The following is a 13,086-nucleotide window of genomic DNA, read 5'->3' as shown; positions in this document are numbered from 1 at the left end:
AATCCCCATGAGAGTAAACTCAATGGTTGGGATTTTGCACTGTGACATCGAGCTCTGTTTAGTTTGATTGGATCACATGTTCCAATAATGATAAAGGTGTGGGTCAAGTTTGGCCCACATAGTGACGACAACAACCCCACTAGGATATATAAACCCTGACATCACCTACACTGCGGGGGTTGATGTGGAAATATTTGGTCTTCACAATGCATTCAAAATACACACGGGGATAGTGAAAGCAACCAACAGTGCCCACAAGAAAAACTGCATAATAAACAAAGCAAGTCTGAATAAAAAAATAAAAAGGGAAATTTAAATAAAAAATAAATTAAATAAAAGGGATCCAGGGTGCAGCAGGATTAAAGTTCTTGACTCACATTTATATTTCTCCTGGATGTCAGAGTTGCATAGAATCACCAGACCTGTCTTGAAGGAGAGCACCCGCATCTTACCATTACGCCCACTGGATACAACAACAGAACACATTTCACAAAGTTAAAGATAACAATCACAAACACATTCAAATGCTCAGAGATCCTACCACTCATTTACTTTCAAAGACATACGATCTGGTAGTTTTAAGGGGGTGGACAAAAGCAAACTGAATTGTAAGTCCCATCACATTGTAATGCAGAATGTACTGCAGCACATCTAGCCAAACGTCAACTAGAAAAATCATAAACAATCCAGGAACCTGGAATGCAGGAACACCTGCCTATCGCAGGTCTACAGTCATTAAAAATATAAAGCTGCTATACGGTCAACATATGAAGTTGTGGAGGAGCATCCTACTCCACTTCTGAATCCTGATGAGGAATCTGCCGGGGGCTTGTACACTAATAAAACACATACAGCAACAGGGCCAGAGGCTTCCGAACACATATTATACAAATGCAGCAATATCAACAGTTTAACAATGACCAACGGATATTATTACAAGTATAAATACACTGATACAGTGTATATATGTGTTTATACAAGCTGTTAACTGATTTGTACAAAAGGTCAGATCTCTTTGCTTCCATTGAATTCAAAGGTTGAAGCACAACTTCTTGAAATTCAGACCTTCTTGTTAATCCTGCATTTAAGTGTCACTGATAAAATAAATTAGCATTTACAAAAAAGAAAAATGTGAACCTTTCACTGGCCTCAGACTTATGAACACCACTGCCTATTACATGCTGTATATGTACATTACACATCTTGAATCTAGTTCCACAGGCCATCTGTCTAGTTTGCTGCAGAGATTCACGCACAATCTGTTTACATTTGCTGGTAACACCTCATTGACATTCCATTGTTTTAATCCGTGCTGACATACATCTCACTCACGTACTGTATATATATTGTTTATTATAATATATAGTGTGATATATTACATGACACACTCATGCTTTAACCCTTGTGTCTTGTTTGGGTGTTTGGGAACTGTTCGTGGTATTTACCAAAGAAAATTATGAGATTTTTCTCAACTTTATGCATTTATATGTATGTTTGTAGTATGTTTTTACACCCATATTATGGATTTTTCTTAATACCCATAGATAGTAAAAAGAAATATATACCACTAGTGTGTGACATATCGAGTAGCGTTTCTTGCGCCGCTTCAGCTGCTATTATAGTAAAGGGGCGGAACGCTACGGATTCTAAATAGAATTTGATAGAATAAAGATGTTGACAAGACAATGTAGAATTATGTAATCATATTTCTAGATTATTTTATTTCTAGAACGTGTGTGTATGTATAAAAAATAGCAACAAAGCTTAAAACAGGTCAGAAAGCAGTGGAGCTTCTCTGTGATGGCACCAGCAAATCAAATCAGATTGCTTTCGTACACCTGCGAAGGTCCAAAAATGTTCTAGAAAGCAGATCAAACACTGCGCATAGTGCAAGAAGAAATCCTCTGTCTGTGTTGCAACCAAAGGGAACATTTAGTATCTTGTTTGCCTTCTTGTTTGACTGAGAGCATGTCATTATCATTCTCATGCATGCTGCTTATTCTTATTCCCATCCAGCGTTTGTAGCAAAACAAAAAAACAATTACAACCAATTATTTGCAGGGTGGGAGCACTGATTTCAAGTCATTAGCAGCAGGTAGTTAAGAACCTGCTAGACATTAAAGACAAATATCTGATTGATATTTGAAAAAACAAAACAAAGAAAAACATTGCTTTCATAAATAAATTGCCAAGTAAAAAAAACATTTGCTAGGAAATATGTTTGATGTCCTCAGTCAAGAGCTTGGCACAGAACTTGATATTCCGAGTCAAGCAGTGAGGCTGTTAACTCTTCCTGTGGTCTGATTGGCTGCCTGCCGACATGACTTTTAGTGCTTAAGTCATCGAATTCATTTTACACTGGATCCCGCAAAATATCATACCCTGTAATGCAACCGAGAGGTTAAAAACCTTGACACGTGAATGGGACGGGGGTCTCTCTGTATGATAAATGGATCTTGTTGACAGAAGGTTAGGGTCACTGTATACAGGGATTATGGGTGACACTACGGTCAGGGTCGTACCTGTCGTAAACGTTCAGCAGCCAGTTGAGGCACATGTCGACGCAAAGGGGGATGTTGATCAGTACGGACCTTTCCTCCTCCAGTCTCTCGTAAAGGGAGGTGAGAGCGTGGATGACCTCCACCACATCCATCACGTGTTCGCTCTGCAGAAGATCCTGTTCTCTGAACATGTCCACCACGCTGCTCAGCTTCAGCAGGTCCACTGGAGACATACATATTGCCAGATGCTTATTTGCCCATTTTCCCTGTTTCCAGCTCTCACGGGTGCACATTATGTGTGTGCGATGTTAACTAATTGGATTTGACTGCTCTAACATCATTTCCTCTGGCCATCTCTAGTGCATCGGAGATAGTATGGGGTTAAGGGTGTATGCTGATGTCATCATAATTGGATAATGACATAATGAGCTGAAAATGTAGAAGGCGAGTGGCTACGGTGCTTTCAGGGTTAGGAGGTCAGTCATAGACACTAACAGGCCTTTGTCGATGTTCTTTTCATATACACTTTCTCAATAATGACAGCCAGCCAGACGCACAGAACAGTGTAGTTTCTATAGCAGCCTCGATAATAATTTGTCTAATGACGTGAATGAGCGAACCAGGAGAGAGATTGAGGACCGGCGAGAGAAAATGAGAAATGGAGAGCAACATATGTTGTCCTGGGAGCAGATCTAAATAGCATGCTATGCACTTTGATGGGTCCAACATGTAGCATTTGTCCTTTCTACATGTACTCTTCATGGATTCACCTGCCTAACATTTTTTTACATGCCCGTTGCATGTACAGACTGAGGAGGGGTAAAGGATGTGAAAGGGGAGGACATACCTACCGTATGCCACTTGTTGAAAAATAAATCTGGCATTTCCATATATTTCGGAACTTCTGTTCAAATTTGTTAAAGCTGTACATCTGGACAACCAAAAGCCAGTGAAGGCATCACTCAAATTTGAGACCCTTCCTGTGAAAGCCCACCCAAAGTCTTTTTTTGTGATTTACTGTTACTGTTTCTACTAACTTTATTTACTGTAGGATGGTTTTAATGTAATAATTCTGTAAAAATATAGAATTAATCTCGGCTAAGTAATGCCATGTCAAAGATTAAATTCACACTTAAATTATTGGTTAAAAATCAAACTTTGATGCTTGTTATCTCAAAATTAGATTTTAGGACTTATTTTTCACAGAACGGGTCACATTTTAAATCTACAATGTAGAATTTGATTTAACCTGATAGACCTGAAAATGTTTTTTGATATGAGCGAAACAACTCCAATTCATTATCCTATACAACAAGTATTAATCTTATATTTGATGCATTAGAGGCATAATACTAACAGTGATAGAGATGTCTTTACCTATTTAAAGTAGACAGGAGCTATTATACATGTATGCCTGTTTCTTCGAAAACAGCTGCTCGGTGCATCGCCAAGACAAGCTGTTGAGATAACTGACCTGCATTTAAGGAATTTTAGTTGGGAAAGATGGGAAAACTCTACTGTCTATGCAGTGTCACGGAGAACCAGCGGTTAATTCCTCTTTTTAAAGATCTCCCTCGAAGAAGTAGAATCACACCAATTATTAGGCGTAATTAAGCCGCATGAAAATCACTGGGCTCTAATGAAAAACACAGATCAGAGCCGCGCAGCGGGGCCGACAGCGTCCGCGAATAATCAATGACTTATGCGCTCAGAGAGTAGGAAAGGAAAAGGGCAAACCGGCGTGACTTTCAGCAAGATGTGCTTCTCTGTACGTACATCTTAAAGCCTTCTGCACATGCCGCAGCTTCATAGCCGTCCGATAGGCTGAGAACTTGATGTTGTTCAGGTCGGCTGCGAGAGAGAAGGAAGAAATGGTGAATACAAAGAAAAGAGAGAAATAATGTGTCACTTTGGTGGGGTTTGGTGCCAACTCTAAACGTTTGGACAAGCAGTGTCATATCAAATGAATACAGACAGAAAAACGTCCTTTAATCATTATTAATTAAAAGCTGGCGAGGCAATCACATGGTTGGCACAGCTGCCCTTGGGTTAACAAGAGAGTCGGTTGTCTACACCTCCAGGGTGAGATGAAATATTGGGCTGTAATTAGAGGTCTAGGTAAAGTAATAGAGCTCAGCGTGAGACCGTCTTGTGGTTGGTATATGCATTCTCGTGTGTGTTCGCGGCAAGCTTCCCTGATGGGAAGAAGACACAAAGAACGCCGAGTTTAATTGTGTTTAATTGCCTTACCCAAAGCTTGGTATAATTCAGTCATCTTTGGATGGTCCCAGCAGGTTGTCTGAGCATGATGGCTATAAAGACAGTAAAAAAAAATTCGCACATTAGGGAAGCCAAAAATAGAGACACTGAATAAGATGCAAGAGAGCAGAAGGAAGAGGGGGGAATTTCAGAACACGTACACATTGCAGCTAAATACAGTTGTCACTTTTACAGGGTTGTCACAGGGTTCTTAATCCATAATCCATAATCCTGCAAATATTTAGATTATTTTGACTTTCTACAACTGACATATATTAAAGGGACAGTTCATCCCAAAATACAAATTCTGTTTGCATTTACTCACGCTCAAGTTGTTCCAAATCTGTATAAATGTGTTTTTATGAACACAGAGAAAGATATTTGGAAGAATGCTTGTAACCAAACAGTTCTTGCACACCACTTACTTACAGAACAAAGACATTTATGAAGCAATTATTCCTACCATGGAAGTAAATGGTGGTCGAGATCCGTTTGGTTGCAAGCAACTTCCAAATATTTTTCTCTGTGTACGTATATAGATGTATACGGATATGGAACAACTTGAGGGTGAATAACTGAAGACAGAATTGTTGGTTCTTCTGAACTTCTAGATGCTAATATGTATTGCCCTATTCTGTACTGTATGTAGCACATGTTAAATAAATTAAACAGATTTAATCCAATGTTTCTGTTCACGTCAACAACTGCAGAGTGAGTCTTTCATTTCATTCGTACACATACGAATACTTTAGATAAATAACCACCTGTCTTCGTATCTGCCTGCCCTCTGCAGCCTCTACAGCGCCAGCAGCAGACGGCAGGAGCCATGAAATAAAGATATCAGATGAATAAATGATAGGAACAAATGAATAAGTGAGAAGGCCTGATGCAAGAAGTTTGCCAGTCCTTCACGCATTCATCATTACCTGGGCTGGTATGCGTATTGATCTGTGACATGAAAACTGTAGTATTTCTCAGTATTTTTACACCTCGGCAACTGAGGACGGCAACTTCTGCCCTCCCTATTCAACAATGTTGTCACAACACACAAAAATGTTGTCGTGGAGACCCTGTTTCTTATTTCACAAAGCAATAATCGAGCAATAATCGAGTTTGCTCTACCTGGTAATCTGACATCTCCATCACATGGTTTCACAATGTCAGTCTTGCTTCTGATGCTCATAGACTGTTCATGCTTAAACACTGGACTTACTTGATGTAGTATGGCACTTTGTTTGGGGATATGGCACGTTCCCAAGGTATCTGCACGGAGCCTGGAGTTACAAATAAAAATGAGGGCAAAATCAATCAGAACGAACATGTCAAGCATGAAAAGCTATTTTCCAAATTTTAAATAGCATTGCTCAAGGTCTCTCAGGGATAGAGTTTACACTCCGAAAGCCTATGAAACAACAGCACCTCAAAGGTGTTTAGAATATTAGAGTGCAACCCTGAGGTCAAATGCTACTGCCTTCTGATATACAAATCATAAAATCTGTGAATAATATACAATAAGTGATTCTCACTGTGTTTCATCATCTTTACATCACATTAAGCTAATCCGAAGCCCTTACTAGTCATCAGAAAATGTTAACATCTGATACATTAAGTATTAGCTTTCCTTCTCATCGGTGGCAGACCGAAGCAGCTAATCTTTTCGATTTTTCATTCTGTCTCCCTCTCTGTTCCAGTGAAATCACAAAATGAAGTGCAACCAAACATGCCACCATTACTGATATGTTATGGGGTGCAAAATATGAGACCATTATTGAGAATCCAGATTTTAAAATCTAATTTAAACCTGGAAATAAACAAAAAGATTAGGGCGTTTCTAATGTTGCACTATTTCTAAGTCACTGATCACGATAACTCTTCAGGAAAAATCGGATTTCCTTTTCTGGAACATTCTTTCTGAAGCATCATGGTTTAATAAAATGAATGTTCAGCTCAAGCTTGTGGAGTCAATGCCAGTACATGCTGTCATGAAAAGAGGACAATAGTTTTAGTGGATATTTTGTTGTGTTGATGTTGACATGGTAATTTAATAAGTTTGTATTAAATTAGAAAATGCACTTCCACTAATGGTCTCAGACCTTTGGACCCAACATTATATCAATTGGCTAAAATATGATATTTTAAATAGATTACAAAATTGCTAGTCAGGCAAAATTTAACCTGGCAATGTCTTGCGCAAAAAATATATCGTCCCCCAGGTCAGCTTGGACATTTCTTGGAGGAGCTGGATGTGCTTCTTTCATCCTTCCCTGAGGATGGTACTCCCCTGGTGGTACTAGGCGACTTCAACATCCACATTGGAAAGCCACAGGCTGCTGACTTCGTCAACCTGACCGCATCATTTCTCCTCGAGCAGGTTTCCACATCAGCAACCCACAAGTCTGGAAACCATCTAGATTTGATCTTCACAAGGTACTGCTCCACTCATCACCATCAGGTCACCCCGCTGCACACGTCTGATCACTTCTTCGTCACCCTTGACCTCGACCTCACTGCTCCGGATATCGCAGATGTCTCACCGATGGTCACCTTCCGGCGCAACCTGCGGTCTCTCCCTCCCTCTTGTTTTTCCTCTGCTGTCCTCTCTGCACTCCCCCCCTCTGATGAGCTCTCTCTTTTGAATACAGACAATGCCACAGCCACTCTGTGTTCCACGCTTTCATCCTGCTTGGACAACCTATGCCCTCTTGCATCTGGACCAGCCCGTCCATCCCCATCGGCTCCCTGGTTATCGGATGTACTGCGCGAGCATCGTGCCAGCCTCCGGTCAGCTGAGAGAAAATGGCGCAAGTCAAAAGACCCTGCAGACCTCTCTCTCTCCCAATCTCTTCTCTCTTCTTTCTCTGTAGATGTCACCTCTGCAAAAACAGATTACTACCACTCGAGGATCTGCAACTCTCCGGACTCTCGAACGCTCTTCAAAACCTTCTCTGCTCTCCTCTGTCCGCCTGCTCCCGCACCTTCATCGGAGTTAACAGCTGCTGATTTTGCATCGTTCTTCGTAAAGAAAACTACTGCCATCAGCAGCCAGTTCTCTACGCCACCATCTGTCGAACCCGCCCACATCCCTGACACGTGTGTGCTCCCTGCCTTTTCTCCTCTGTCTGAAGCTGATGTCTCAAAGATCATTGGCTCCAACCACCCTACCACCTGCCCACTGGATCCCATCCCCACCCATCTCCTCCAGGCCATCTCTCCAACGGTTGTGCCTGCTCTGACCCACATCATCAACTCTTCGCTCACCACTGGGACATTTCCCACAGCGTTCAAAGAGGCTCGCATCACACCGCTTCTAAAGAAACCCACCCTGGACCCTACACTGCTAGAAAACTACAGGCCTGTCTCCCTTCTTCCCTTCATCGCCAAAGCCCTGGAGCGAGTTGTGTTCAATCAGCTCTCCTCCTTTCTCATGCAAAACAACCTCCTGGACAGCAATCAGTCTGGGTTCAAGACCGGTCATTCCACAGAGACTGCACTGCTCTCAGTCATCGAAGCCCTGAGACTGGCAAAAGCATCATCCATGTCTTCTGTGCTCATCCTACTGGATCTGTCTGCTGCCTTTGACACTGTCAATCATCACATCCTCATGGCTTCTCTCAGTGCTATGGGTGTCTCTGGAATGGCGTTGCAATGGTTTGAGTCCTACCTCTCGGGTAGGTCATTCAGAGTATCCTGGAGAGATGAGGTCTCCGCGTCCCAACAGCTCAACACGGGGGTGCCACAAGGCTCAGTGCTTGGACCGCTACTCTTCTCCATTTACATGACATCCCTCGGCTCGGTCATTCAGAAGCATGGCTTCTCCTATCACTGCTATGCGGACGACACACAACTCTACTTGTCATTTCAACCGGACGATCCGACGGTCGCTGCTCGCATCGCGGCATGCCTTAGTGACATCTCGCTTTGGATGAAGGATCACCACCTGCAGCTAAACCTTGCAAAAACGGAACTGCTTGTGATCCCGGGCAACCCAAAGATTCACCACAACCTTGCCATTCAACTAGGCTCATCAACGATTACACCGTCCAGCACAGCCAGAAACCTGGGAGTGGTAATCGATGGTCGGCTTAACCTCACAAGTCATGTTGCCAGCACCACCCGGTCCTGTAGATTCATCCTCTACAACATTAGGAAAATTAGACCTTTCCTATCGGAGCACTCTACGCAAGTCCTAGTCCAGGCTCTTGTCCTGTCCAAACTGGATTATTGCAATGTGCTTCTGGCTGGACTTCCTGCTTGCACAATCAAACCTCTCCAGATGATCCAGAATGCGGCGGCAAGAGTGGTCTTCAATGAACCGAAGAGAGCGCATGTAACTCCGCTCTTCATCAGGTTACACTGGCTCCCTGTTGCCGCCCGCCCATCGTATCTCCACTCGCTAATGCAGATCTATGTTCCTGCCAGATCACTGCGGTCTGCAAAGGAACAACGACTAGTGGTACCATCCCAAAAAGGAAAAAAGTCACTCTCCCGTACCTTCACTGGATCTGTTCCACATTGGTGGAATGATCTACCTGCTGCTACAAGATCAGCAGACTCGGTTGCCATCTTTAAAAAACGCCTAAAAACGCATCTCTTCCGTCAACACGTCGCTGATTGAGTTTTTCCTAATTCTCTTCCCTTTCCTTCTTTATATATAAATAAAAAAAATAAAAAAATGACTAACCTCACTATTCTTAGCTTTCATACTGTGCTAGGCTTTAATGGACTAGTTTGATGCACTTATGTATTTTCTTTGCCTATGTTGTTATAATTGCTTCCAATGTTTCCTCATCTGTAAGTCGCTTTGGATAAAAGCGTCTGCTAAATGACTGAATGTAATGTAAAATGTAATGTAAATGCAAAATAGTCCTCTAAGCCACATTTCAAAATCCTATACAGGGCCGGGACCCCAAAGCTAAAACAGTGAACTGACTGCTAAATCTATCTTTTCATCAGTATCTTCAAACAGCACATTTCTTGTGTCTTCACACAGCTTTACAATCTACCGCAGGACTTATCTAAAGTGATTTTGAGATCAACCTCTCTTTACCAGGACAACATAAGGGGAATTTCTCCTGCAGTATTCTACACGACAGTCCAGGTGTCAGGATGACAGCAAGATTGAATTAAGGTACGGCCCACCCTGCCCACTAAAGAATGCTGCTTCTGCCAATCCCACACGGCTGCTGGCAGTCCCTCTCCGGTGTTCTCAACACTCCCAGACCAGCCCTCATTTCATGCCCAGCATCAAATTCCAGTGGGAGACTGTACAGCTTCAAATGAGTTGGCGTGCTTACTGGAAAGAAAATGCTGTGATCCGGGGCCAAAATCTCTGTGGGCATCTTGCAAATGCTTTAGGCGTTCTTCAATTGAGCCCTATGTGTGAACAAGAGAGAGAGAAACAGATTCAGACAGAATGACATCACATTGTAACGTCTATGATGTGAAGATAATTAAGTTTAGCTACAGATGAAACAAAGGATACATGCTTGTTGCCATCAAATAGCTTTTGAAGAACAAATGTGACATTACAGACAGGCGTTATTTCCATAACTAAAAGAGCGCTGATTTTCTGAAAATGCTGTTTAGTAATGAGCACTACTGCCTACCTACAGAAAATCTGATTTAGTTTATGTCAGTCAAACTAATTAATTGATGTTATGAAAACACTATGTCACTTAAAATTGATTTAGTAGACTATTTTTATTTGGTGAATTTGTAAAATTACTTTGAAGGTAAAAATTCTAATCATGTCCCTGGCGAAATTGAAAAGTAAGGGTATCAAAAATGAAAAGTTCAACCATATTATGTTATGTGTGCACACTGGTCTTAATAAATTGTAGTATTCTGTAATATAATCTGTTTGACATAAGAGTGTTTTCAAATAGGATATCCCTGCTGTCCTCCTTTAACCTTGTATTTCCATATTTCGTGATTAGATTTTCACCATAAATCATTATTATTAGTCACCCTTCATGCGTGTCACTGGTTTTGCAAATATCTTACCAAGAAAAAATATTAAAAGGTGCTTGTCAACAAAGTATTATTACATAATTTAAAAGGTACAGTGTTTTTTCCATTTTTAGATTTTGGACATCTGAGGTTTCAAAAGGACAGCGACGATGTCAAAAATATCGTACAATATATGATAAATTAATACACTAGACTTTGTGTGACAGTAGTCTTTGTGTGTGAGGCCAGTGTGTGCACGTAAAAATATTTATTGTTTGGAACGGTACTTTCGAAGTTTGGGAAACCCATGTGGATATCATAGGCTTGAATAAAACTAACAATATACTAACAAAAAAACTTCTCAACCAGGGACCAGTACCCACTAGGAGGCCTCAAGATGTCTTAAAGTTGGTTTAAAACTACAAATCAAGACATTTCTTTATAAGAAACTTTTTATATAATCTATATTCAGATTATACAGAGCTCTAAAATATATGTGATGCTTACTGCCAATCCTCGTTTGCCACAATAATGTAATGAAATATTTTCACTGCACATAATGAGAGGAAGACATATGCATTCATTTATATTTAATTGGATGAATTATTCAGGATGTAATCAATTTGATTAAATAAATTGAATCAATTGACAACCTTCACAAACATACATGTAAGCCATAATAAGTGTCATTCTCATCACCTGCATACCACAACAGACAAGCTCGAATACATCTTTCCCATATGTCTTCCATCACATTTATAACACACAGACTGCACGTGTATTGCAAATACTGGATTCCCACACTCAGAGTATATGCTTCTCATTTAGTCTGCACCTCTTTGGCTCCCTTAAGCTCATCTTGCACATAAAACAAACAGATGCAATCGAAGCACCCAATTTAATTTTACATCCTTCTTTTTTCTCGCTGGAAAGCCCTTTGTTTTCCCATGAGCATGTAGACAAAAGCCACTTCCCGTGACCGATGATAATAGAGCCATCACTGCTCGCAGCCAGGCACGACCAAACCATTATATTCCATCTCCTGAGCACCATATTTCATCGTGCATATGTACAGATTCAGCTAGCATTGGCGTCTGTGTATGGTCTCCGTAGGGGTCCATTAGGAATGCTGTGCAGGAAAGGATGAGGTGAAGTAACTGCTGTGTATTCAATACCTGAAGAAGTTTCCATCTGTTGTTGAGGTGCTCCAGGACTCTGGCATTTTCCATGGACAAGTGCACGTCTGATATGGCCAACTGGTGAGCTAGGTCATTAATGTGTTTCATTCCTTCCTTCACCTGGGTGAGCTCATCCTTAAACAGCTACGACAGAAAGAGAAAACAACAGAGAAGGTCAACCCCAGTGCATTCTGACAAAGCATAAGCCCTGAACTTTCACTCTGTTCCGTTGGTACTTGTCATGCAGCCAGGAATACTAATGAAATACCGAAAGTCTGCATGACGTGCCATGTTCTGACAGCAGGGGAAATGTTCATAAATGTTCCACCTCCTGTCAGCGCAGAGCTTGAACATGTCAGTTCAGAGTCCTAATTCAGTTCAGCCTGAGCTCAGAATTGCATCAGCACAGAGCTTTAGGTGGACAATGATTTTGGTGGAACTTCCACAAATTGGGTAAACATTTTTAAAACTGGAAACAAAAAATATGTCAGTGAACGGAGCTTAACGTTTTAAAAAGTCTTCAGTGTCAACCAGTATACAGCTACTTAAAAAAAGTAAGAAACCATTAAAAATTTCCATTAAATCCGCATTTCTAGATGTATCACGGCCACGTCTGTTGAATTTCAACAAAACAAAACCACAGGAGTAACAAAATCATCCTACAGCAATGTAAAAGACTGACAGCATGACAAGACACACAGAAACTGTGAAAAAGCTTTCACAGGTTTTCCCATACGAAAATACTTTTTGAACTTTTCCTAAATATTTGCAAATGTAGCCTTCAGTAAATAAAGATGCTGTGTGAATGGCATACTGTAGAAATTAACAAGTTATAACACAGCTGATGTCAACAATTTTCTGGGTAAATTGCAACCTTTCTAATTGAAAAATTGCCAAATATCTATTTTAAGGTGATACAGACATCTGACGTGTTAAAAAAACATCTTTTCATGCTGCGTTCATCAAACTGAACTAGTTCTACTAGGTTTTTTGGTTCTAATGATTTAAAAGACTTTTCAAAATTTTTGACACAAATTACAGCTACAATAACACTCAAAATTGGCAAATATCATGTTTGTGTATAATTTTGAATCAAGCCGTTTCTTTTCACAATCCGGCACAATCTTACTCCACAATCAGAAACATCTTATTATCTTGAAAAAAGACATGTTTACACCGACAGAAGAACAGAAATAATA

The 13,086-nt window shown here is 40.8% G+C and overlaps 1 protein-coding gene across 1 annotated transcript in view; it reads right to left on the bottom strand.

Annotated features, from left to right (window-relative positions):
- drp2 (dystrophin related protein 2) overlaps nucleotides 1–13,086 on the bottom strand; it is a 92,877-nt gene that overhangs the window by 23,733 nt on the left and 56,058 nt on the right. Inside the window, exons 6-12 of the mRNA XM_079480177.1 lie at nucleotides 11,885–12,031; nucleotides 10,055–10,133; nucleotides 5,974–6,034; nucleotides 4,752–4,813; nucleotides 4,278–4,352; nucleotides 2,523–2,724; nucleotides 378–463 (exon numbers count right to left, since the gene is read on the bottom strand). Of these exons, the coding sequence (XP_079336303.1) occupies nucleotides 378–463; nucleotides 2,523–2,724; nucleotides 4,278–4,352; nucleotides 4,752–4,813; nucleotides 5,974–6,034; nucleotides 10,055–10,133; nucleotides 11,885–12,031 (712 nt within the window). The remainder of the gene's footprint in view (nucleotides 1–377; nucleotides 464–2,522; nucleotides 2,725–4,277; nucleotides 4,353–4,751; nucleotides 4,814–5,973; nucleotides 6,035–10,054; nucleotides 10,134–11,884; nucleotides 12,032–13,086) is intronic.

This window comes from Barbatula barbatula (genome assembly GCF_947034865.1).
Source record: "Barbatula barbatula genome assembly, chromosome: 18".
NCBI lineage: Eukaryota > Metazoa > Chordata > Actinopteri > Cypriniformes > Nemacheilidae > Barbatula > Barbatula barbatula.
The sequence above is the reverse complement of the archived record's forward strand: the minus strand, read 5'-3'. Positions and strand labels throughout refer to the sequence as shown.